Genomic DNA, 21,000 nt, shown 5'->3' with positions numbered 1-21,000 from the left:
ATGATCTTGCTAAATATCAATCACATTCGAAATATTCCCACATAAAGCATAATGTGACATTTGACATATTCAGCTCTTCAGCATTCGCATGCAGGTTCTCCCAAATTTGCATTTTCTACTTTAACTCATTCACTGCCATCGACGGCGAAAGACGTCAAAAATTCATTTGAACAATTTCTGTTAGTTTAACATTTTTCCCACTTTTGTTAACAAGAGTATGAATACCTAGATTTTTTTTTTTACATCTGTTCTGAATGTACAAAAAAAATCTAGGCTTTCATACGCTTAACAAAAATGGGAAAAAATGTTAAATAGAAATAGTTCAAATGAATTTTTGACGTGTCTATTGCTGTCAATGGCAGTGAATGAGTTAATATATACAGAGTATAATAATGAGTGCACATTTTTCTCTTGTCACGCTGCACTCAAGAGAGCTCCATAGACACAGGCGCGGAGCTGTCGGAGATCGACGCCAGGCTTCAGGCCCTGCAGGAGTACATGAGGGACTTGGACACGGGACATTGACAGATGGTGCAGCTTGCAGCCCAACAAAGCTCAACTGAACAGGGTTTGCATCTCTGGGCGCCATTTTGTTTTGTTTTCCTCTGCATGGACCAGACTTTTTCTTTATGTTCAGGACCTCAAATTTCAGGAAATGAAAGCAATCACTGTGAAAGTCTCCAGACTATTTTTACACCAGTGTTTTCACTTTTCAATTATATTTTTTATTAACTTAAATGTTATTGTGAATAAATGTGGATATAATCCAAACAAGTGGAGTTCACTTGTGCTGATTGTTAACTGTGGCAAATATACAGCGAAGGCCTGCATATGTACTGTTCAACTTTCACAATTTTACCTATTTATTTTTGGTATTCAGGCCAAAGCAACTAAAGTACTACACTGTGCCGCCATTTTAGGTGCCAGAGAACGACATCAAAGTGATTTTCGATTTAGTGTCAATTACTAGCGTATTTTCACTACTTTTGCGTCAGGGCTTGGTCCCAGTTGAACAAAATATTTTACACACCATAACACCAAAAGTATCACTCATCCAAAGACTGAAGCCTTTGGGGCTTGGTTTGTACTTTTTTTCTTTTTTTTTTTCTCTCCATGCATAGGTTATTCTAATGTAGCCGCAGGGGTGCACAAGCCAATGTCGTCTTGTGCCGGTGTGTTGACTGATGCCAGTAGTGTGATGGGAAGATGGAAAAAGTATTCTGAAGAGTTGATGAATGAGGAAAATGAAAGAACGAGGAGTAGAAGAGGTGACTGTTGTGGACCAGGAAGTAGCAAAGATTAATAAGGATGAAGTGAGACGAGCATTGAAAAGTGTAAAGTCATTTGGTCCTGATGATATATTTGTGGAAGTATCTAGGAGAGGAAGCAGTAGAATTTCTGACTGGCTTCAACAGGATCTTAGATAGTGAGAAGATGCCCGAGGAATGGAGGAGAAAAGTGCTGGTGCCCATTTTTAAGAAACAAGGGAGACGTACCTTATGACAGGGTGCCCAGAGAGGAACTGTGGTTTTGTATGAGGAAGTCTGGAGTGGCAGAGAAGTATGTTCAAATGGTGCAGGACAAATGCCAGGCAGAAGGTCTAGAGGAATACCAAAGAAGAGGTTTATGGATGTAGTTAAAGAGGACATGAAGGTAGTTGGTGAGGAGCAGAGGATGCAGAGGACAGGGTTAGATGGAGGCAACTGATTCGCTGTGGTGACCCCTAGAGCCAAAAGGAAAAGAAGAAGATGATGATGATGCATCGGGTTTTCTCAGGGTCAAGTACTTCCCTCAGCATGTTTTTTTTTTTGATTACTTTATTGATCCTTGAAGAGCACTTCCTCGGTTGCTTCAACGACAACAACAGTGCAAGACAGTACAAAAAAAAAAACATTAAAATGCTGAAATACATAAAAAAAAACGGGCAGAAGTATGAAAATCCTGCTCAAGGTGCTTTAACATCATGAGGGACAAATTTATCATTGATACTAATAACTGTGGATAAAAATAGAAGGACTAGAGTTTCCTTAAAAATTTAAGGCAGGTGTTAATCACGTGGATGAAACTCAAGTCAATGGCCAAGTCGGTCTCAATAAAGTGCTTATTGCAGATAATGTGAACAAAATGATTTAAACACTTAATAAAATGATGGCGTGTACCAAAATGACTGGGACTTTCTGACAAAAGCCTTCAGTCCCCATCCTTCAGTTATTTGTTAAAGTTTGCTGGTTTTCAGCTGATTCCTCCACAGCCACTTGCATCTCTTGACTCCGTCGCTCCCTCAAAATGGTCATGATGTGCAATGTGAGCTGGGAAAAAAACAAAACATGGCGGGCATTAATTACATATATACTCACATGATACCAGTTGAACTTACTAATTGCTGCTCTTCAAGAACTTCGGCATAAAAGGCCTTTCTCCGCTCCAGCTCATTCATGTCAGTTTGTTTCCACTGCACAGCCTTTAACTTGATCATATCAATGGACATTTGTGGATTTTGGCGCCACTGGAACAAAAGTGTAGGAATATTTAACATGAAAGAGAAGCACTGACGTTTATTTACAAACAGTCTATTTCGTTCATTTGTATGCTCCTTTCATTGTCGAATAGAATTGCAGTGACTCACCACATGTACTAGGTACTCCTCAAGGGGATGAGACGTCAAGGTCTGCACGTCCTGGAAGGCGGCTGCTGATTTGTCTCTGCTTTTGCTCAGCAAGTGCTGCAAACGCATATGTTGTGTTCGGTGAAATGCAAAAGGGCGCTGGCTGGAACATGCAGCATATTTACCATCAACTCTTCATTGGTCCTCATTTTTAAGGTGTCCAGCCTGATTTTCACTGGGGCGCTGGCTGGGTGGGACTAAAAGAGACACGCGGATGTTATAATGGGAAGTGTGTGCGTGTACAGAAAGCTGCTGCTGGCTCAGTGCACGGCTCATTACCTCAGCCTGATACTCGGCCCAGGCATCTTTGCGTTCTGCTTCAGTGAGCTCCTCCTCCTCTTTATGGTCCAGCAGAGACGCATGCTCGTGGTAGCTGACTATTTGGTCTTTACACTTCTCCAGAAGCATTGCCAGAACATGATCCTAACAAGAACACCACAATTATTTATAATTAACCAGTCAACAAAGCAGAGCGGCAACATTTCATTTCAAATTGTTGACCTTTGGCAAGTCCGAGGTCTTGCGCTTATTTTTCCTGGAATGGGGCTCGTCCAGCAAGTCTGGCTCAAACGTGTAAAGTTCAGTCAGCTCGGAAAGGGTGAAGTGTCTCTCGATCTGCTGCTGATCCACCACTCGGTAGGACAAAGACTGCTTCGTCACCTGACGATCGTAGATCTTCTCCTCCATTGTGCCCTACATGTCAACAAACACGCAAAGACAGATTACAATCACCTGGGGGGGATCTCCCAATATGTGATCTTTATTACATACTTTTTTGTTGACCTCACCTGCGCCAAGAAGCGATACACGAAGACTTGCTTGAGCTGGCCGAAGCGGTACACTCTATAGATGCTTTGAATGTCGTAGGACGGATTCCACGAGGCGTCAAAGATGATCACCCTGTTGGCAGCTACCAGGTTGATGCCCAGCGAGCCGGCCTTTGTCGAGATGAGAAACAGTCGGCCACTAAGGGGAGAGAAATACGGACAATTAGACTCATTGTGTCACCACAGAGTTTATTGACATCATAAATGTGTTTATAAAAAAATAATAATAATAATTCAACGGTACCGGGTATTAGTGGGATCATTGAAACGATCGGACCATCTCAGTCGTAATTTAGCAGTGGTAGAGCCATCCAGACGGTAGTAATCCATGTTCTTAATCCATTTTACCACTATGTGAAAACAGGGGCCATATTTACTGGAAATGTACAGTGGTATTTCAATTTATGAGTTCAATTTGTTGTGTGATCAAGTCAACCTTGGCTGCCCAACATGGTGCCATATTTGAAAAAATTGTAAATTGGCGCACTCCTAAATCAAGTTTTTTGTTTTAACTCTTAATTTAAGGAGTTCAAGGTATAACCGAAAACATCAGCACTACCTTCAGTTGAGTCCGCTGTTCTCCATTGTGAAGCTTCCAGGAAACTCTCAATCAGGTTTAATGACACCAAGGACTGACTGAACACAAGTCTGAGAAAAAAATAAAAATAAATCTGTCTTAGTACTCGGGGATAAATGTTGAGATCAAGAACGAGAAAAGGCCCGTACACTTTGTCATTCAAGGCTTCGGCCATCCTCAGGATCTCAAGTAAGAGCATCAACTTGCCCGAGTGCTCCAAGATGTCGGCGTCGTGTTGAGACAGCATACTTTTGAACCAGCACGGGACTGAAGGAGTAACAACGACATGAGTAGAGTGTTTCCAAGTTGCTGTTGACACTAAGTCACTTTCAGTACCTTTTGATGCAGCATCAGCAACAGTTTCTGGAGCAGTTTGGGTCAGATCATTGGTGGAGCTGTTACTTGGTCCGCTATGGCAAGCAAAATCACTATAGTGAAGGAAAACATTCTTATTAGTTTACCAACATGACACCAGCTGGCGCACAAGAACAGAACAGGTACGTTTTTGCTCCCAAAAAACAAAATGTAAATATCTGTGAATTCCCAACTACAAATATGTAGGTGTTCACTCTATAGATGACATGAATTGACTAAAAATATGTTATTTTTATTGATGGTGACTGTTACCTTTCCATGAGTGGAGTGCTGTACACATTCTTCATTTTGTGAGCCTATCATTAAAAAAACAGTTAAATCCTTAAGAACACATCAAAAATGGTGACATCTTTGTGAATTTGGTTTCCTTACTCTGAGCTGTTTTTCTTTGGCATCATAGTTAAGTTGAAGGCACCAAGGATGAGTCCAAACCCGGCTGAGGACCTGAAAATCCTTGAACAGGTTTGCACCAATCTTCATTTTTGCAGTGCCGATAACATTACTCAAGCCTGTGAAAAACAGGCCTTAATGTAAATATCAATTTGAACTACACAAAAGGGAAAACCATCTATTATGGGCACAATTGTTCCATTTAGGCAAAGTGTTTTATTTATACAACAATTTTGAATTTTTATGTGTAAATGGGGAAGTCAACCCCAAAAAACTTTCTTGACCATATGTTCTATGCAGTCCCACTAGTCTAAATACAGTACTTTGATTAAATTTGCGTTAGTGGAATATGAGTTAAGCAGCAACATCCAGCAATTTGTATCAATAGCAGAAGACGGCCATTTTGCCACTTGCTGTCGAGTGAAAATGAGATCACAGTTGCTCAGGTCTCAGGTAACAACCGATCACAGCTCAGCTTCTGAAAACAGGCGAGCGTGATCTTCATCTTCATTAATTTATATATTTTATTGTAACAATCAATCCTGATCCATAATCACCCAACGCCCATGTTTACTCACCACTGACGTACTGCAGGTAGTGACTGTACAACTTATACTGAAGTGGAGAAACCCTGACTGCCACCACATACTCATACTTGGGAGGCAGAAACTCATTCAGCTCGGAATAATCCTTCCTCTACAGAAAAAACAACAACAAATGTTTTAGCGATTGCTGAGATAATAGTAAATAACTAGTTCTTACTTGCACACATCCGGTAAGCATTGCATGGAGGACGTGCGCGCGCCTCTTCATGATTCGAACATCTTTGGGCGTGGAGTCAGCGCACTGGCCATTCTGGATAGGGTTGACAAAGCGGTTTCGGAATTCCCCCAGTGAGCCCAGAAGGTTCTTCTTGATGAAATCGACCATGCAGTGGTCTGTAGGGACAATAGGAAAAGGATGTCAGTTCTCACTGTAGAAAGGAAAAGACCCAGATTGTTGCAAACAAAAATTTGGAATTAATTTTCACTTACAGTATACAACTTATTGGCTCCTTTCTTTTTTATGCCAAATGTGAAAGTGATTCCACTCATTCAAGCGGCAGTCACATTTTAATTTTAAGTCATAAGAGGGGTCAGAAAAGTTGCAAACTAGGCAACAATGATTGCAACAAAGAGTATAACCCGCAAGAAAAGTGATCTTTTCTCCCCGGAAAAGATAAAAGGTGGAAAACTTACACTCAACCAGGTTGTTCTGCATCGGCGTGCCAGTTAGCACCACTCTCCGTCGTGTCTTTACAGCACCCATGGCTTTGGAAATGTTGGAGTTGCCGTTGCGCAGAATGTGCCCTTCATCACATATGACAAAGTCTGGACCTGAAGATGAACACGTTGACAAAGCACCCTCAGAAAACATGTTGGAAGTAGAATGAAAAATGCAAAGTGCTCTACCTGGATCCACCAGTAGATTTTTAAGCTGCTGCTTTAAGTCGTCGTCGTTGATTTTGGGGGCTAGTGAGAAGTTTCTGAACATTTCGTAGCCCATAATCATCACACCTCCAGTAGTGTACCAGCTCTGCAGAGCTTGGAGTCGGTCAGCAGAATTCTTTTTGGTGACCAGCTCAGTAACCTGTCATACATTTGTATTTGTGAACATTAAAATTAATGATGCATGTACTTTTTTTTTTTTGTCAGTTTGTGCAATCTCGTACCTTCACTTTATCGTTCCCTAGTTGTTGTTGCCATTTTTTGAACTCGCTAATCCAGTTGAGCACAGTGTTGAGAGGACAAACCACCAGGGCCGTTTTAAAAGGCAAATTTGTCGACAGCAACACAGTGTGAAGGAAGGCAACCACCTAAAAAAAAAAAAATTAAAAAAAAGAGGAGAAAAGAACGAACAATATTAACATCCTTATCCCGTTTTACTTTCCAATCAATGGATCTATACCTGCAAAGTCTTTCCCAGGCCCATACAGTGAGCCAGAATGCAACCTGATCCTGGACCTGAGTTGGCCTTCTTCACTGACTCGCAGCAGTTGTCCCAAATGAACTGGACTCCTGTTGATGAGGACAAAGAGAAAGAGACAAAAAAATTCAGTGAATGGAAGTCATGTTTTAAGAGTCATCTGGTTATTTAATCATAAATAACAAAATCTAACGAGATCTATCATAGGCCCACATTTGTGATCTCTTTTATTTAGGTACTTTGTGTTTTGGTTGGGTAAGCACATGTATCGTGTTTTGATGAGCCTGTAGAAAGGGCTCTAAAGTCTTTCACCATCAAATTGACATTTTGTTTTTTATAGTATAACCACAAGGTCTGCCCGTCCTCAATAAATAGACCTCTCTGACTCATTGAAAAAGAAAAAGGAAAAAAAAAAGATTGGTGTTAGCATGTCTCTGGACTATGAAAGACTTGCCACAAGAGGGCGATGGTTATCTCTATATTTTTGGGGGTTGCTTCGCAATGTTGGAGGTACACAATACAGCACATACAAATGTCATGTGATACACTAATGCAGGGGTGCTCAGGTTCGGTCCTCGAGAGCCCCTATCCAGCCTGTTTTCCATGTTTCTCTCCACTAACACACCTGATTCATGATCCGGATCGTTATCAGGCTTCTGCAAAGCTTGCTGATTAGCTGATCATTAGATTCAGCTGCGCTGCACGAGGGAAACATGTAAGACAGGCTGGATAGCAGCTCTCGAGGACCGAACTTGAGCACCCCTGCACTAATGAATTAATTCAGCATGGTTTAGACAAGACTAAATCAGAATCAAAATTCTTCATTAACTTGGGGAAGGGTCTTTTCTATTCCAAAATGACTGCGAAACACTTGTGGGGTGGTTGCTATATATTAAATGACCAGGTGTCCCAATATTTTTGTCCAAATAGCAAGTCTCATAATCACTGCCTTTTTTTTCTAATCCATAAAGTACATTTGTCAAGCACCACTCCACTTTTACATAGATTTGGCCTATTTTTTTTTTTTTTAATCTTTGTTTTCAAACATTTATCATTATCTTTTTTGTTCAGTTTTGTTTGTTGAATTAATTATTTGAGGACCCCAAGAAGACTAGTCACCACTTTATGGAAGCTAATGGGGATCCTAATAAAGAATAAAAGATAGTGGGAGTCCAACAAGTGCAAGTGTGCACTCACCGTCCACTTGGTGAGGTTTGAGATGAGTCACTAGGTTCCTGTGCACCTGAACTAAAGGTATCCTGGTCTGCTCATCCCGATCCAGAATCAGCTTGGTGGTGACAGACTCTTGAGAGTTGCTTTCTACGACAATTGTCTGGAAAGCAACGCTGGACTGTCAGTCTTGACTACAACTAAAAGTCACGAGCCACAAGAGCGTTTATTGTTGTATGTGCCGTACCTCCCGTCGCTCCTCCATCAGCTGCTCCCGACTTGCCAGTCGTTTGCATCGCTCCTCCTCCTCCCGCAGCGCTTCCTGGGTCTCGGAGCGGAGATTGTCGTCTAGGATGATTTTGCGGATTTTTTTGCGCCCTTTGGGTGTGCCCTGACTGTTGTTAAGCTCAACCTCGACATTCTCTTGTTCGTTCTGCTTCAACGTAAGTAAGTAACGTAAGACATCAAACTTTTCCTTGCCAGTGATGGTGATTGGTCATCGTTAGGGTTACCTCGCCACTGCTGCTGTCCGACAACAAAATGCAGGCCATCGGGTTCTTGCTAACAAACGGAGTGGGCTCTTGTTTGACTTTAGGGGATGAACTGGAAGAAGAACATGACACAGATACACACGTGTAGTTCCTACCATTTTCATAGCTATAATATCGGAATATTGCCCATCCAAACATTTTTACCACAATTGAAGCAGAGTACACCCTGAATTGGTTTATTATCTTTAATGCTATAAATAATGTCATGGGAAGACAAAAATAAGGAACATGATTTCTTAAATTTATCAACAATGGTGTTATTAACAATATGTTATTGGGAGCTAAATTTAACTGGTGACCTATTTACAAAAGGCCCGCTGGTAATTAATGTGCACATGAGGTCGTTGACCTCTCTGATTTCGAGAATCAATTAACAATAACGCGTCCTTCTCGAATATGAGAGGAAGAATTGTCATTTAGCTTCTCCATCAAGGAGACCCATTTTGAAGACGTGGATGACATCGATATGGCCGTGATGACAGATTTGCAGAGTATCCGGAAGAATCCTTCCAAGGTGTGGCAGAGAAGGTAAATGGTACTTAATTTATATAGCGTTTTTCCACCTTTCGACCCTCAAAGCTCTTTCCATTCGCCTACTTATTCACTTACTGATGACGCAGCATCAGGAGCAACTGTGGGTTCAGTATCTTGCTCAATGACGCTTTGGTGTGGTCACAATGGCATGGGATCTAACCCACAACCTCTGGGGTGGGAGACAATCACTCCATCACTCAGCATGGAGTGAGTTAGACTCCAAGTGGAAAAATCTTGTGTGGCGTGTCCTAGAGCTTTTCTGACACATCGCCCGTATAATACCAATCAAATGCAGGGGGATTTCTGTATATGTAATAAGGGATCAGACGACGTCTGACTAAATAAACGGCATTTACACATCTTGAAAGTTAGTTTTTGTGCAATTATTCACATTTCAAAAACTGATTTATCTTATCGGGTATGATCAAATGACAAATTTTATCTGGTCATTATCTCATCAAACTCAATGATAGCACTGACGGTTTGAGCTAAAATTATTTTGCCCTGCTCAAAAATAGAGAAAGTGTGTTTTTTTCCTTTAGTACCTTGCTAGCTTCTCTTCCTCCTCTGACTCACTCAGCTCCTCGCTCATTCCAAATTCTTCCACATCCGATGAGCTATTTTCAGTATCTCCGCTATCATCATCTTCATCAGCTGGACATAAAGCAGCGTCACGTTATGACAATTCCAAGACGGACACACAAGTGCTCCGTGTGTGAGGTGTCCTTACTGCTCAACTCCTTGGGGGTGACTCGCCTCTTCTTGTTTGCCTTTTCTGCTTCTTTCTCTGATGCTGCCTTGTCACTTCCTGTGCCCTCATCATCCAAGGTGAGTTTGTGGCGCAACAAGTGATGCTGCTTCAAGTTGGGTCCATTGGTGCCAGCGTCAGAAGACAAGGACAAGTTTTCCCCTGCGGCAGACATTTGAATGACTACGTAACCAACGGGAGGCTCGCATTCCCAGGTGACATCACTTTAAATAAACCTATGTGACTTGTGCTTGTTTGGAAGAAATGCACAAGACTATTTTTCAGGGCACACTCACCATTTGCCTCTTGTCCACATTCTTCACTGGCTTGTTTTAATTCCCTTTCAGGCTCAGAAGAAGACTCATCATCCTGTGTTTCCTCATCTGACGATAACTCATCGAGCGATGAGAAGTTGGCATTGATTTGGGCCAAAAGTATTTTCTTAGCGATTCTTTTAAAAAGTAGAAGAGAAGGACAAGGTACCTCAGATAAATTTCATGATCAGTAACATCGGCTTCAGATGGAAAATTAAATATTGCGTGGCCAGATGAATATTACAAGGCATAAATTATATCAGTTCAAGTTAATACGACTGGTTAGTTGTACGGGACCTCCAGAAAAAAACAAACTTCCATTGTGACCAAATAGCTGAAGTCTACCAACAGGAATGCAAAGCTGCAAACTTGGTGAACTGGTGAAGTGACAGAGTAGCGATAGTTCGGCATTGGAAACAGCAGAAAAACACTGATCAGACATTTTAAAGAGCAAACATTTATTAGAGCAAGCAAGTTGTACGTACGCACACATGCCACTAAAACACAAAGACATGTTTTCCTAATGGAGCTCCATGAAGGAGCAGGATTGTTTTCTCTGTATTACATCATTCCCTCTTGAATTTTTCTAAACCTAATAGTACACTATATTGACAAATATATTGAGACACAAGGCAATTACACCTACAGGAAGTGAAAAAAAAGAGAATAAAATATAGACTTGGTCTACCGCCCATTTGTAGCTATACAGCTTCAACTGCTCTACAAGATGGAGGTGTGTATATAATACACACATGGACAAAATTGTTAGCACCCCTCTGTTAAGGAAACAAAAACCCGTAATGCTCACTAGCGTTATTTGAAACTTAAAAGTAAAAATAAAGTTTGAGTGAAAATTAAACAAAAATCAGCCTTTACCTTTGAATTGTCGATCAAGAGAATTATTAAAACAAGCGGACTAATAAAACAGGCCTGGACAAAAATGATGGGATCTCTCTATAAAAAATAATTTGACCAAAGTGACATGTTTAACTCAGTTGTGTCCTTTTGGGATCACAGGTGTCTTCACACTCATAAAATAGAAACTGTGCTTTTTGGGGACATGGTGTGAACATAAACGACAGAAAGCAAAGGTGAGAGTTGTCTCAGGAGATAAGAAAGAAGATCAGAGACAAACATGGTTAAGGTGAAGCCTCTAAGTCCATCTCCTGTGAAATCATTCCTGTGACAGTTGTGGCATATATTGGTCAGATGTTCTAAGATCCAGACCATAGCCAAGCTCCATAGATGTGGGCGCAAGAGGAAAAATGGATGACAAATTGAAGAGACGGATAGTTGGGATGGTAGCCAAAGAGCTCAGAACAACGTCTAAAGAAATTAAAGGTAAACTCCAAGGCCAAACTGTGTCAGATCGTACCATTCGACGACCAAGGAGGACACCACTGTTGAAAGCAAATCAGAAATCCCATTGACCATCTGTGGAAGGCGCTAAAACATGCCACGGCAGTGAGCCAAAATACCTGTTGACAGGTGCAGAAGTCTTATTGGCAGTTAGAGAAATCGTTTGAATGCAATGACTGCCTCAAAAGATCGTGCAACAAAATATTAAGTTATGGGTACAATCATTTGTGTCCAAGCTTGTTTCATTAGTTTGCTTTTTAATGATTCTGTTGAATGACAATTCAAAAGTAAAGGCTGATTTTGTTAAATTTTCAATCCGTTTTTAGTTATTGTTACTTCTGTAAGTGATTTCAGTGACCATTGTGGGGTTTTATTTCATTAGCAGAAGGGTATGGACACTTTTGCCCACGTGTGTATATATTAGATTTTATAACTTCATCAAGGACATTTGTAAGGTTAGAGGTCACTGATGTTAGAACTCAGAAAGAGAGAGAATTGGCCAGAACATCTTAAGATGAAGAATTAAAATTCATGGCGAAAGAAAGGGTCTATTGTACAACACCCCATTGGTAACTACTTAGAAGGATAAATCCACTTTGTTGATCCAAAAAGTCCTCTGGTATAATACAAAACAACTACCACATATAAATAATGACTGTACATGTTAAGTCATGTAACATGGTATCTCTACACTATACAATATCATCCTGCTTATGATCCACATTTGAAAATGGTTCCAAACTATTTCCTTGAAATGCAATGCATTGTTTTGACCGATCAGTCCAATTGCTGTATAAAAGACAAGTCAACATAGAATGACGCACGATGTGTGGGACTTCTTCCAGACTTGGGCGCAATTGTCCATCCCATGTTAAATCGCTCAGAAATCCTGACGCTTGAACATGCCCCTAATCTAAAAGTAGGTCATCGACATGATTCACGAGAGGGAAGGGAGCAGCCATCTTCACTGCCACTGAATCCAACGTGTTAAAACCGTGAAGTGTTACAGTGTAGCGGCATAAAAATTCGGAGTGCTTAGTGGGCAAAAAGAGCACCAGTTAAGTAATTTACATGTTTTGGCCTTAGTAAGCACAAACAATGTGATCTTCACATTCTTGCTGACCATTTTCACTAGCGAGTGAAAAAAAAAAAGAAGTCACGTCACAAACTACAAACAAATGAGTCGAGGGAGGGCTACAAAATCCCACATTTAAGACATTCCTTCCTAACAGCACTGCAATCACTGCTGTGCTGTCAGAAAATCCGACCTGGAGAGAAAAACAACGAGAAACAAACATGGGTGTCATTAAAAAAAGGACAGAATCGGAATTTGGGTGCTTATAATTGTTGTTTCACAGCCCACTCTCAATTCTCAGATGTACAACATTGCTATTTGTACTTGGAAGTACTGACCTGCAATATTTATTCTAAACCCAAATTGTCTCAACTTCAGAGAACTGCCACTGCTTTCTCTGCAGTATGTCGGAAATGGAAGGCAGTCAAAGTCCTCCATTTAAAGAAGCTGTGCATTAAGCTTTAGAAAATGGTCAGCAGTAATGTTTATCTGTGCATAGAAAGTGGGGTAAAACATACAAAAATACTAATATAGGTTGGAAAAACAGATGTACCGTTGACTGGTGGCATATTAAGAGCTCCGGATGGAGTGTTCCAAAACCGGACCCAGGGATTGCAATTACAGCAGCTCATTTGGCTCACTAGCACTTCAACTGACTCTCTCCAGCTGCTTTGTTTTCTTTTTCTTTTTTTCAACAGGAGGCCTACAGGGAAAAGCCCTTCTGACTCAAAAGGCTGGCTTCAGTTTCAACTGCGCGAGCCCACGCCGCTCCTCGGGGCTCGGCCTTGAACACCGTTATACAACTCTGAATCTCTCTGTGGTGACAGATATGTCGAACCCTCAGCAGAACAAGGACGGCATGCGCGTGAAGGAGACCACACTGAACTTGCTTATCCAGAGCTCTCTCAGCTGCTGCTTGCTCACTTGGCACTAGTGAAAACAGCTCAACATCAGAGCAGGATTTCAAGTGTTTGAATGCCATCCCATCCACCAGGGAGGCGGTAGTCAAAGGCCATTAAGAGTATACATGCTTTTTTTTTTTGTGTGATTTTTTTTGTTGGAGCTATAAATGTGAGGTGACAAAAGGCAGGCCCTTAAAAAAAAGAGACTAAATACCAGTTTTAACAGTATTATGTCACAATAATTTATTGTTCATTATGGTGGCAAATACCAGAGGCTTGATGTTAGCGTCTTAAATGTAGACCGTTGCACTAATTAACAATCAAAAATGTCAATCGGCATGCACCACAATTCACATCTTTTACAACCAGATGTGATTTGCGTCTACAAAGATTTGCATGAATCATTCTTGTTTTCAAAGGTTTTTTTTTTCAGTTATTTATATGACAAAATTATGTTCACCACAAAAGCCTAAGAGATAGTAGAAAGTCATATTGTAATGGATTTTTATATACCAAAATCAAGTTTCAACAACGGTGTTACAAACCCATGGAAAGGCAACTTGGATAAAATAGGTTATATTTCTGGCCACATTTAAACAGGGCCTGTCAAAAGGAAATACATTTAATACGTTAAAGGAAAATCAGTAGGGAAAATAACAGCAACCTCAAGCGGATCTTCAAACTTCTGCACTTTTTCATTTAGAAATTCTCAGGGCATTGAATCGATTGCAAACGGACTGTTCTGGTTGTCATAGAAGACATTTGGCCTCTCAGCCGAGCAGTTCTAGCCCAAGTGACTGTGTGAAAATCAAACTATCCACTTTATTCCTGACGGCTCTGATGTAAAAACAATTATAAAATTATGTTATTGTTTCTCTATGAGGAGCAGGTAGACAGCTGAGTCTTGACCTTAATGCTACATTCATTACCCCAGATGGTCATTTCTAAAAAGAAAAGCAAGAAAGGAAAAGAAAAAAATTGAATCTATTATAACCGTCCCGACATCTATGACAACCAGAACAGTCCAGTTACGGCAGATTCAATACTCGGAGAATGAAATGACCTGGACGAAAGAGAATATTCACAGCCATCTTTATATTTTAATATAATATAAATATAATATAATTTTGTATGTATTAACCTAAAATTCAACACTAACAGCGATGATTTACGATTCAGTGCGTGGTAGTAAATCAGAACAAAGAAAGTGAAGCATTTCTGTTTTATTCTTGCCAATAGTTTGCCTCACTACAACAAAGTAGTTGTAAAAAAAAAAAATTAATGATTTTTTTCCCCAATGATTACAAATAGGCTTCCCTTTTTTAAAGTCAATCTGAGGGGGCAATCAGAAAGGCAAGATTCCAACTTCGTACTCCACCTTTAAAAGTCACATTTGCATCAGTTCAAAGTGCTACACACATCTTCGTTGATTGTGTAGCAACCCAGGCTAGCAGGCTTGACTTTGTTACTTGATTAAAATACTTTCACAGCATATAAACCTGTCTGTCATACATGAACAGGTTGGACTATAAGGCAACAAACAGTTCCTCTTTTAGGACAATGAACTACAAGCTTCTTGCATCTACAGTATGCCTGGAGCAATCCATTTATATGATAAAAGATTTACTGTACATTTGAATATATATCTTTTTTTTTTCAATTAAACATCCCTAATCATTTTTCTATTAGAATGTATATTTGATTGCTGGCGCTCTACTGCAGCTACGTTTAGGCCGCGCCTGAAAAGACCGCAACTGACTCTTGATGGCATTGGAGTTGGTGGATTTAGCAGCGGGTTTGCTTCTCGGACTTGCAGTCTTTCTCCCAAACCTTGGTTGTTTTACACACTCTACTTCCAGGCTTTTAGAACCATACCTATTTTCAGGGTCGTCGTCATCGCCTGCTGCCCAGGTGGGCCCAGCTCGATCCTCGTCGTCTACAAAATAAAAAAAACATAACAATTACTGATATGAATGTTTGTCTTTGTGACCAGTGATTCGCTGGCGACTAGTCCTGAGTGTATCCTGCCTCTTGCCCAAAGACAAGGCAAGACAAGTTTATTTCTATAGCACATTTCATACACAAGGCAACTCAATGTGCTTTACACAAGAAAAGACAACACCTATAAGCAAAAACACAGCAGTTAACATTAAGAGCAAAGCAGGGAAATCAAAAGTGGATTAAAAACAATTCTAAAAGAACATACATGGACAATGTTAACAAATAAGACAGCAAACATTTAGAGTAAAGAAATTTTCTAAAATATATTTTTATTTTATTTTAAAGACTTGAATCAAAAGTATGTGAAAAAAAGCAAAGTTTTAAACCTGGATTTAAAAGCATTTATACTCTGGGCTGACTTCACATCTGTTGGCATCTTATTCCATGTGTGTGCAGCATAACAGCCAAATGCAGCTTCACCATGTTTACTTCAAACTCTGGATTCCACTAGGTGACCCAAGTCTGCAGATCTCAGTGCCCTGCTGGGTTTGTATTCAATCAGCATTTCTTGATTATATTCAGGGCCCAAACCATTCAGTGATTTATAAACCGGTAGCAGAATTTTGAAATCTATTCTACAGCTGACTGAGAGCCGGTGTAAAGCCTGCAGCAAGGATATGCTCCGCCCATCCACAACCCAAAGTAAGAATAAGTGGCAAAAAAGAATGGAAAGATGCATCCTGCAACTCTGACTAACCATGTACTAGATAACTAAAAATACATCCAGGTTTTGCCAAAGATGAGTGAAATCATGTATTGGAAACGGGGCACAACATCATCAGACTTACCAGATGACTGATGGAAAGCTGCTGGTCCCACATCGTCTGCGATAGCTTTCATCTTAGGATCGTCAGCGTCACTCCCAGAGTCATCGTCATGGTCGTCGTCGCTTGATGACGATGTGGATTCTATTACTTCCAGGCGAGCATGAGTCTTGTGCTTTCTGGACTCCGCTATCCCCTTCTGCCGAGCACAGCCTTCCGTTTCGCTCTTAACAAGATGAGTCTTGCCAATGGGCCTCAAGGTCTTCAGATTCTGCGTTGAATTCTGCAGGTCTTGATCGTCACTGGAGGAATCCGCCCTCCTTTCCCGTCGAGCCTTAGCAATGGAGTCATGCTCCGGTGAACGGTCCAGCAGCTTTCGTTTGCGGCGAATCCTCTCCGGCGATATCTGGGTGTTCTTTGTGAGCCATAAGAGACGCTTCTTCGCCACTTTGGCAGACGCTTGATTGCAATCATCATCTTCGTCGTCAGTGTGGTGCTCATCGGAGCTTTGAGCTTGAGTCATAGCGACTCGCTCAAGAAGCACGGCGGGTATTTCATCGGAGTCAGAGTCATCTCTGGTCTGGCTATGATTTTGTTCTTCGGTGGTTTGGGCGGCCGCTGAGCTCGGCCGTGCCTCGGGGTCCGAATCGCTGTCGCTGTCTGCTGCGGAGCAAGACGGTTTACCCTTGACATCGCTGGGACGGCGCAATGGCGTTGTCTTCACACGGGGAGACCTCCGGTTGCCTTGCTCCTCTTCTAGGTGGAGAGATGTGCTTGGGTGATCTACGCTTATTTTACCGTCATCAACAGCCATCTCTTCATTTCCCGATACATCTTTTGCGCTAAACATCTCTTCTTCCATGTCTTCTGGAAGAAGCTGCGCATCTGGGCAGGGCTCTTCTGCCACAGGTACTGGTGTAAGTTTGACCACTAGCTTTTTGGTCACGCTGACACCATTTTGAGGGCCCATTGTCTGCGGATCCTCTCCAGCATTACGTAAATGCGAGTTCACGCCCTCACTTGTGCTCACCACATCTGTGAGGACTTCCTTTTCCACATATTCATCTGGCACCTTCTGCAAGTTATTCAAGCTTCCATCATTGGATATCTTCCCATCTGCTGCTGTGGCAGGTTGGGTCACAAAGTTATCGTTAAGTAATTCCTCCCAACACCTGGAGACATCCAAGTCGCTGAATTCTTCTTTAAGGCTTTCCTCGAGTGCCGCAAGAGACGCTCGAATGGATTTCACCACTGTCAAATATGACTTCAAATAAAGGCTTCGGACACCACGTTTAGTCTTTGTCGCAGTATTAATGAAATGAATAAAGCTCGTGTTCACATTGTTTGCCGAGTCCACTAAATGTTTGACCTTTGCAGTCATATCTTTGGAGATATTTAAAGTGGTGTAGTTGAAAACAACACTATTATCCACGCCATTGTGATCCCATTTAGCGATGGGAAGGATTTGAGGTAAAGGCAGCATGCCGTAAAGGTCCGATTTCCCCGGTTCGGCTCGGTTTCTCTTGCGGTGCTGCTGCCACAGTTGCTCCGCGGTCTCCAGTACGCTGTCACAGGCCATCACAAGGCCGAAAATGGGCTCAGGGTTACACACATAGCAGTACCAGTTGCTCTCCAAGATACCAGAGAGCTCCTTTCGCCCCAAATTTCTCAGAATGCACTTCTTGCAAAAGGCGTTACTGCAGAAATCACAGCAGATTAGGTTACCGCCTTCAGCACACCAGCTGCATACGGCAAAAAAAGGAAAACGACAAACGGTAAATTTTAAATGTAGCACATAAAAATAATGTTTACTGTCCAATTTGAGTTTTACCGGCACTGCTCATCCATTCCATCTCCATCCTTGCTTATGTCATCACTTGAGTAATATTTGTAGCATGACTGTCAAAACAAAACATTGAAGAATATTAGCCGAAAACAACCATGCCACCAGGGGTCTAATAGAGGAATGTGCTTGAAATTCCATAATTCTATCAAATCTGTTTATGTAAATGTTTGATGAAAACACATCCAAAACAGGCAAGAGAATCCAAACTGCCAAGTAAGTGTCTTACTCGAATGTCATAAATACAGCATTACAAACTGTTTATTTGTGTTTATTTTCTTAACCGCAATACTTTGAATCAAATTAATTCATTTATTTAGTCCCAACTTTTGGAGCTGGTAATAAACTCAGGAATACTGACGGTCAAGGTGAAATATAGAGTAATACAAGTAAAAATAGAATGTATTTCTGACTCACCTTGCATATTAGTACTTTGAGAACTGGGTGGCGAATAAGGGAATCTCTCTGGAAGTGGTTAACTTGACGACCACAAGCCGTGCAGCTGACAATTTCCAAATGGTCGCCTCCTGTTGAAGCCCGCAACACTATTAGCTACAAAGACGCGGTCTTAAATAGCTTGTGTTGTTGTTGCGATTTGTTGCATTTTTGTCAACCAGAACTTGACTGACCTCCTCGCCTTCTTGAAAATTCTTTCCGTAATACGTTACTTTTCCGGTTACAAAACTCAGGACCCCTGAAGTCATCTCTGCCATTGTCTACAGGCTCAGGTCTGACCAAAACAGTGCCTGGACAAATCATTGCAATATTGTCACTACATTGTAACATCAAAAAAAGAAATGACAACTTTACATTTGTCAATTTTTCAGCATGGATGGGATAGACGGTGTTGTTGGATTTTACAGGAAACACCAAGCACCAAAAACAAACTGTTCTATTGAAAACTTGCGCAGACTATTTGTCAAAGCCATGCAGCAAAAGTGACGTACCTTTCGGAAGGCTAGTGGTGTCTAGGTGACCGTTTGCACTGAAGGGGAAATCTACGTTGTCGCTGTCGTTTGAGTCTGCAGACTCGTCCAAGCCAGAATGCTTTATGACAACAGAAGGTTTTCTGAAATGATATTGAGAAGAGCTAAGTATTTTTAAACTGACAAGACAGTTTACCTTCTATTTTTGCCATGTGCTGAGAATTTTGCATGCTGTTGTTTTAAACTCACCTTCTGGAGAATTTTGTGTCCACAAGTGGCTGTGAAGAAGCAAAGTAACACTTTTAAGATGCCTTGTTGACTTTCATCTTGACATAGTTGTGACCAATTTGACTATACCAATCTAATCTATTAATCTATTATATGCAGTTAGTTCATTAATGGACAATGTTGAGCACTCGTAGTGCTTGATTTGTTTAAGTGGGATGTATTAAGGAACATAGACTTTTAAATTACTTATATACAAAAACTTGTGCCTCTGGAGTTGTCTGCCCACCCATCAAGTGTGAAATTAAACCCTGTAACCCTTTTGATGGCTTCCTTGTTTCCAAATGGTCTATAAACATTAATTTTTGGCAGACAGTGACAGATATATAACAGTGTGGCAAATTTACATTATTCACCCCATACTGAGTTTATTTGCGCCTATGACTTGCCCACTAGAATGGGTGATGATCTGCCATTTTGAAATGTATGTTTGGTGATGTCTGATGTGTGATCTACACTTAAGAGGAATACACACAACAGAGGAATACAGCAGCATGAATTTTCTATTCTCTTCAGACCAGGGGTGAGAATAAGTAGCCAACACCTTAATTCTGTTTCCAGTCGTTATGGTGACAAAAGTTGAGCTCCGCATTGTATTGGCGGGCAGGTGGAGCAGTGGCTTACTTGCATGAGACAATAGCACCTAAGAAAAATTAATGTTTTATATGTTAGGAGTAGATGGTAAATTGCTTTTTTTTTTTTACCCTTTGTTTATTTTCCCTTTTATTAAGACACATGCAATCAGTTTTATAATTTGGAAAAAATAGTATTGTCTCCTTCAATGCATTTGATGTGATTTACAGGTACTACTACTGTACATGTTCCAGGATTACCTCAACCATAGAGGAATCTGCTGAATTTCCCACTGAACCATTCCTGTTTGTTACATCTGCAAATGTAAGATATAAAAGGTCAACATTTGTATTTTGACCAATGTTAAAAGATGAAGGACCAATAGGTTATATTACCATCAGGCTCGGCTGAGCCATTGCCGTCTTCATTCGTAGAATTGGCCAGGTATTCATGCAGCTTGGTAACCAATACATTCAGTTTGCTTGTCGTAGTACTGCAACCAAGAGAAAGGTGTGTTATCTATCAATGTTTGAATACCAAATACCCAAATATCTGGTTGGCAAAAAACAAAGTTAATGGAGCTGTAGAGTAATTCAGAACTATGTACCATGGTAGACAGATTTAGGCTTATTTTAAACCGTCGTTTCAGTAAACACACACACAAAAGGAAGGTAAGAAAGTTTGGTGTCGTGCTTAAGTCGAAAGTTTCTCATTTTGACTGCTGTGTACACGTTTACAGCAATGTAAAAAAAAAAAAATGCGACGATACCAAATGACAAATGTTACTTCTACTAAAAGACAACGTTGAAGTCAAGAACAAATGTTTCTTGTTAACGCGCGTTTTTTTATATTCCAACTAGCTTACATTGACATTATTTGGAAACGTAAGTGTTTATAGTTTTGGACTGGCTGCTAGCCATCGTGGCTAACCTAGCATATTGCTATTCGCCATTATTGCTAGTAGAGTACGACACAGTGGTTTTACCTCAACATCGCTGCTAATTTGGAGAATTCTTTTACGTCCTTGTTTTTAAGCATGCCAGAATTTTTTTTATTTTAAAAAAAAGCGCTTATTTTGAGCGCAGCATGATACCAACAAAGCAACAGAAGGCTGCTTCTTTTTCCTTTTTTCGTTTCAGAATGACGAGTTTCCTTG

General features: G+C 40.8%; 2 protein-coding genes across 4 annotated transcripts in view; one reads left to right on the top strand and one right to left on the bottom strand.

The window, feature by feature from the left end:
- ccdc61 (coiled-coil domain containing 61) overlaps positions 1 to 779 on the top strand; it is a 5,553-nt gene extending 4,774 nt beyond the window's left edge. For all 3 annotated transcript variants that reach the window (XM_077545865.1, XM_077545866.1, XM_077545864.1), the window contains exon 13: positions 431 to 779. In XM_077545865.1, the coding sequence (XP_077401991.1) occupies positions 431 to 525 (95 nt within the window). In that variant the 3' untranslated portion in view covers positions 526 to 779. The remainder of the gene's footprint in view (positions 1 to 430) is intronic.
- The window catches only part of LOC144035840 (transcriptional regulator ATRX-like), a 21,478-nt gene extending 478 nt beyond the window's left edge, over positions 1 to 21,000 (bottom strand). Inside the window, exons 1-35 of the mRNA XM_077545863.1 lie at positions 20,830 to 21,000; positions 20,240 to 20,337; positions 20,105 to 20,160; positions 19,236 to 19,264; positions 19,008 to 19,129; positions 18,690 to 18,806; positions 18,478 to 18,587; positions 18,049 to 18,116; positions 16,242 to 17,959; positions 15,328 to 15,388; positions 10,099 to 10,253; positions 9,785 to 9,964; positions 9,600 to 9,708; positions 8,482 to 8,572; positions 8,217 to 8,402; positions 7,997 to 8,132; positions 6,782 to 6,891; positions 6,546 to 6,689; positions 6,286 to 6,463; positions 6,073 to 6,210; positions 5,597 to 5,772; positions 5,413 to 5,530; positions 4,817 to 4,953; positions 4,697 to 4,740; positions 4,406 to 4,497; positions 4,219 to 4,336; positions 4,052 to 4,140; positions 3,737 to 3,842; positions 3,454 to 3,631; positions 3,167 to 3,358; positions 2,945 to 3,088; positions 2,791 to 2,862; positions 2,627 to 2,722; positions 2,378 to 2,506; positions 1,497 to 2,309 (exon numbers count right to left, since the gene is read on the bottom strand). Of these exons, the coding sequence (XP_077401989.1) occupies positions 2,205 to 2,309; positions 2,378 to 2,506; positions 2,627 to 2,722; positions 2,791 to 2,862; positions 2,945 to 3,088; positions 3,167 to 3,358; positions 3,454 to 3,631; positions 3,737 to 3,842; positions 4,052 to 4,140; positions 4,219 to 4,336; positions 4,406 to 4,497; positions 4,697 to 4,740; positions 4,817 to 4,953; positions 5,413 to 5,530; positions 5,597 to 5,772; positions 6,073 to 6,210; positions 6,286 to 6,463; positions 6,546 to 6,689; positions 6,782 to 6,891; positions 7,997 to 8,132; positions 8,217 to 8,402; positions 8,482 to 8,572; positions 9,600 to 9,708; positions 9,785 to 9,964; positions 10,099 to 10,253; positions 15,328 to 15,388; positions 16,242 to 17,959; positions 18,049 to 18,116; positions 18,478 to 18,587; positions 18,690 to 18,806; positions 19,008 to 19,129; positions 19,236 to 19,264; positions 20,105 to 20,160; positions 20,240 to 20,337; positions 20,830 to 20,882 (5,655 nt within the window). The 5' untranslated portion in view covers positions 20,883 to 21,000 and the 3' untranslated portion in view covers positions 1,497 to 2,204. The remainder of the gene's footprint in view (positions 1 to 1,496; positions 2,310 to 2,377; positions 2,507 to 2,626; positions 2,723 to 2,790; positions 2,863 to 2,944; positions 3,089 to 3,166; positions 3,359 to 3,453; positions 3,632 to 3,736; positions 3,843 to 4,051; positions 4,141 to 4,218; positions 4,337 to 4,405; positions 4,498 to 4,696; positions 4,741 to 4,816; positions 4,954 to 5,412; positions 5,531 to 5,596; positions 5,773 to 6,072; positions 6,211 to 6,285; positions 6,464 to 6,545; positions 6,690 to 6,781; positions 6,892 to 7,996; positions 8,133 to 8,216; positions 8,403 to 8,481; positions 8,573 to 9,599; positions 9,709 to 9,784; positions 9,965 to 10,098; positions 10,254 to 15,327; positions 15,389 to 16,241; positions 17,960 to 18,048; positions 18,117 to 18,477; positions 18,588 to 18,689; positions 18,807 to 19,007; positions 19,130 to 19,235; positions 19,265 to 20,104; positions 20,161 to 20,239; positions 20,338 to 20,829) is intronic.

Source organism: Vanacampus margaritifer, chromosome 16 (assembly GCF_051991255.1).
Source record: "Vanacampus margaritifer isolate UIUO_Vmar chromosome 16, RoL_Vmar_1.0, whole genome shotgun sequence".
NCBI classification, from domain to species: Eukaryota; Metazoa; Chordata; class Actinopteri; order Syngnathiformes; family Syngnathidae; genus Vanacampus; species Vanacampus margaritifer.
Note: the sequence above shows the minus strand (reverse complement) of the source record. Positions and strands in the feature narration are given on the sequence as shown.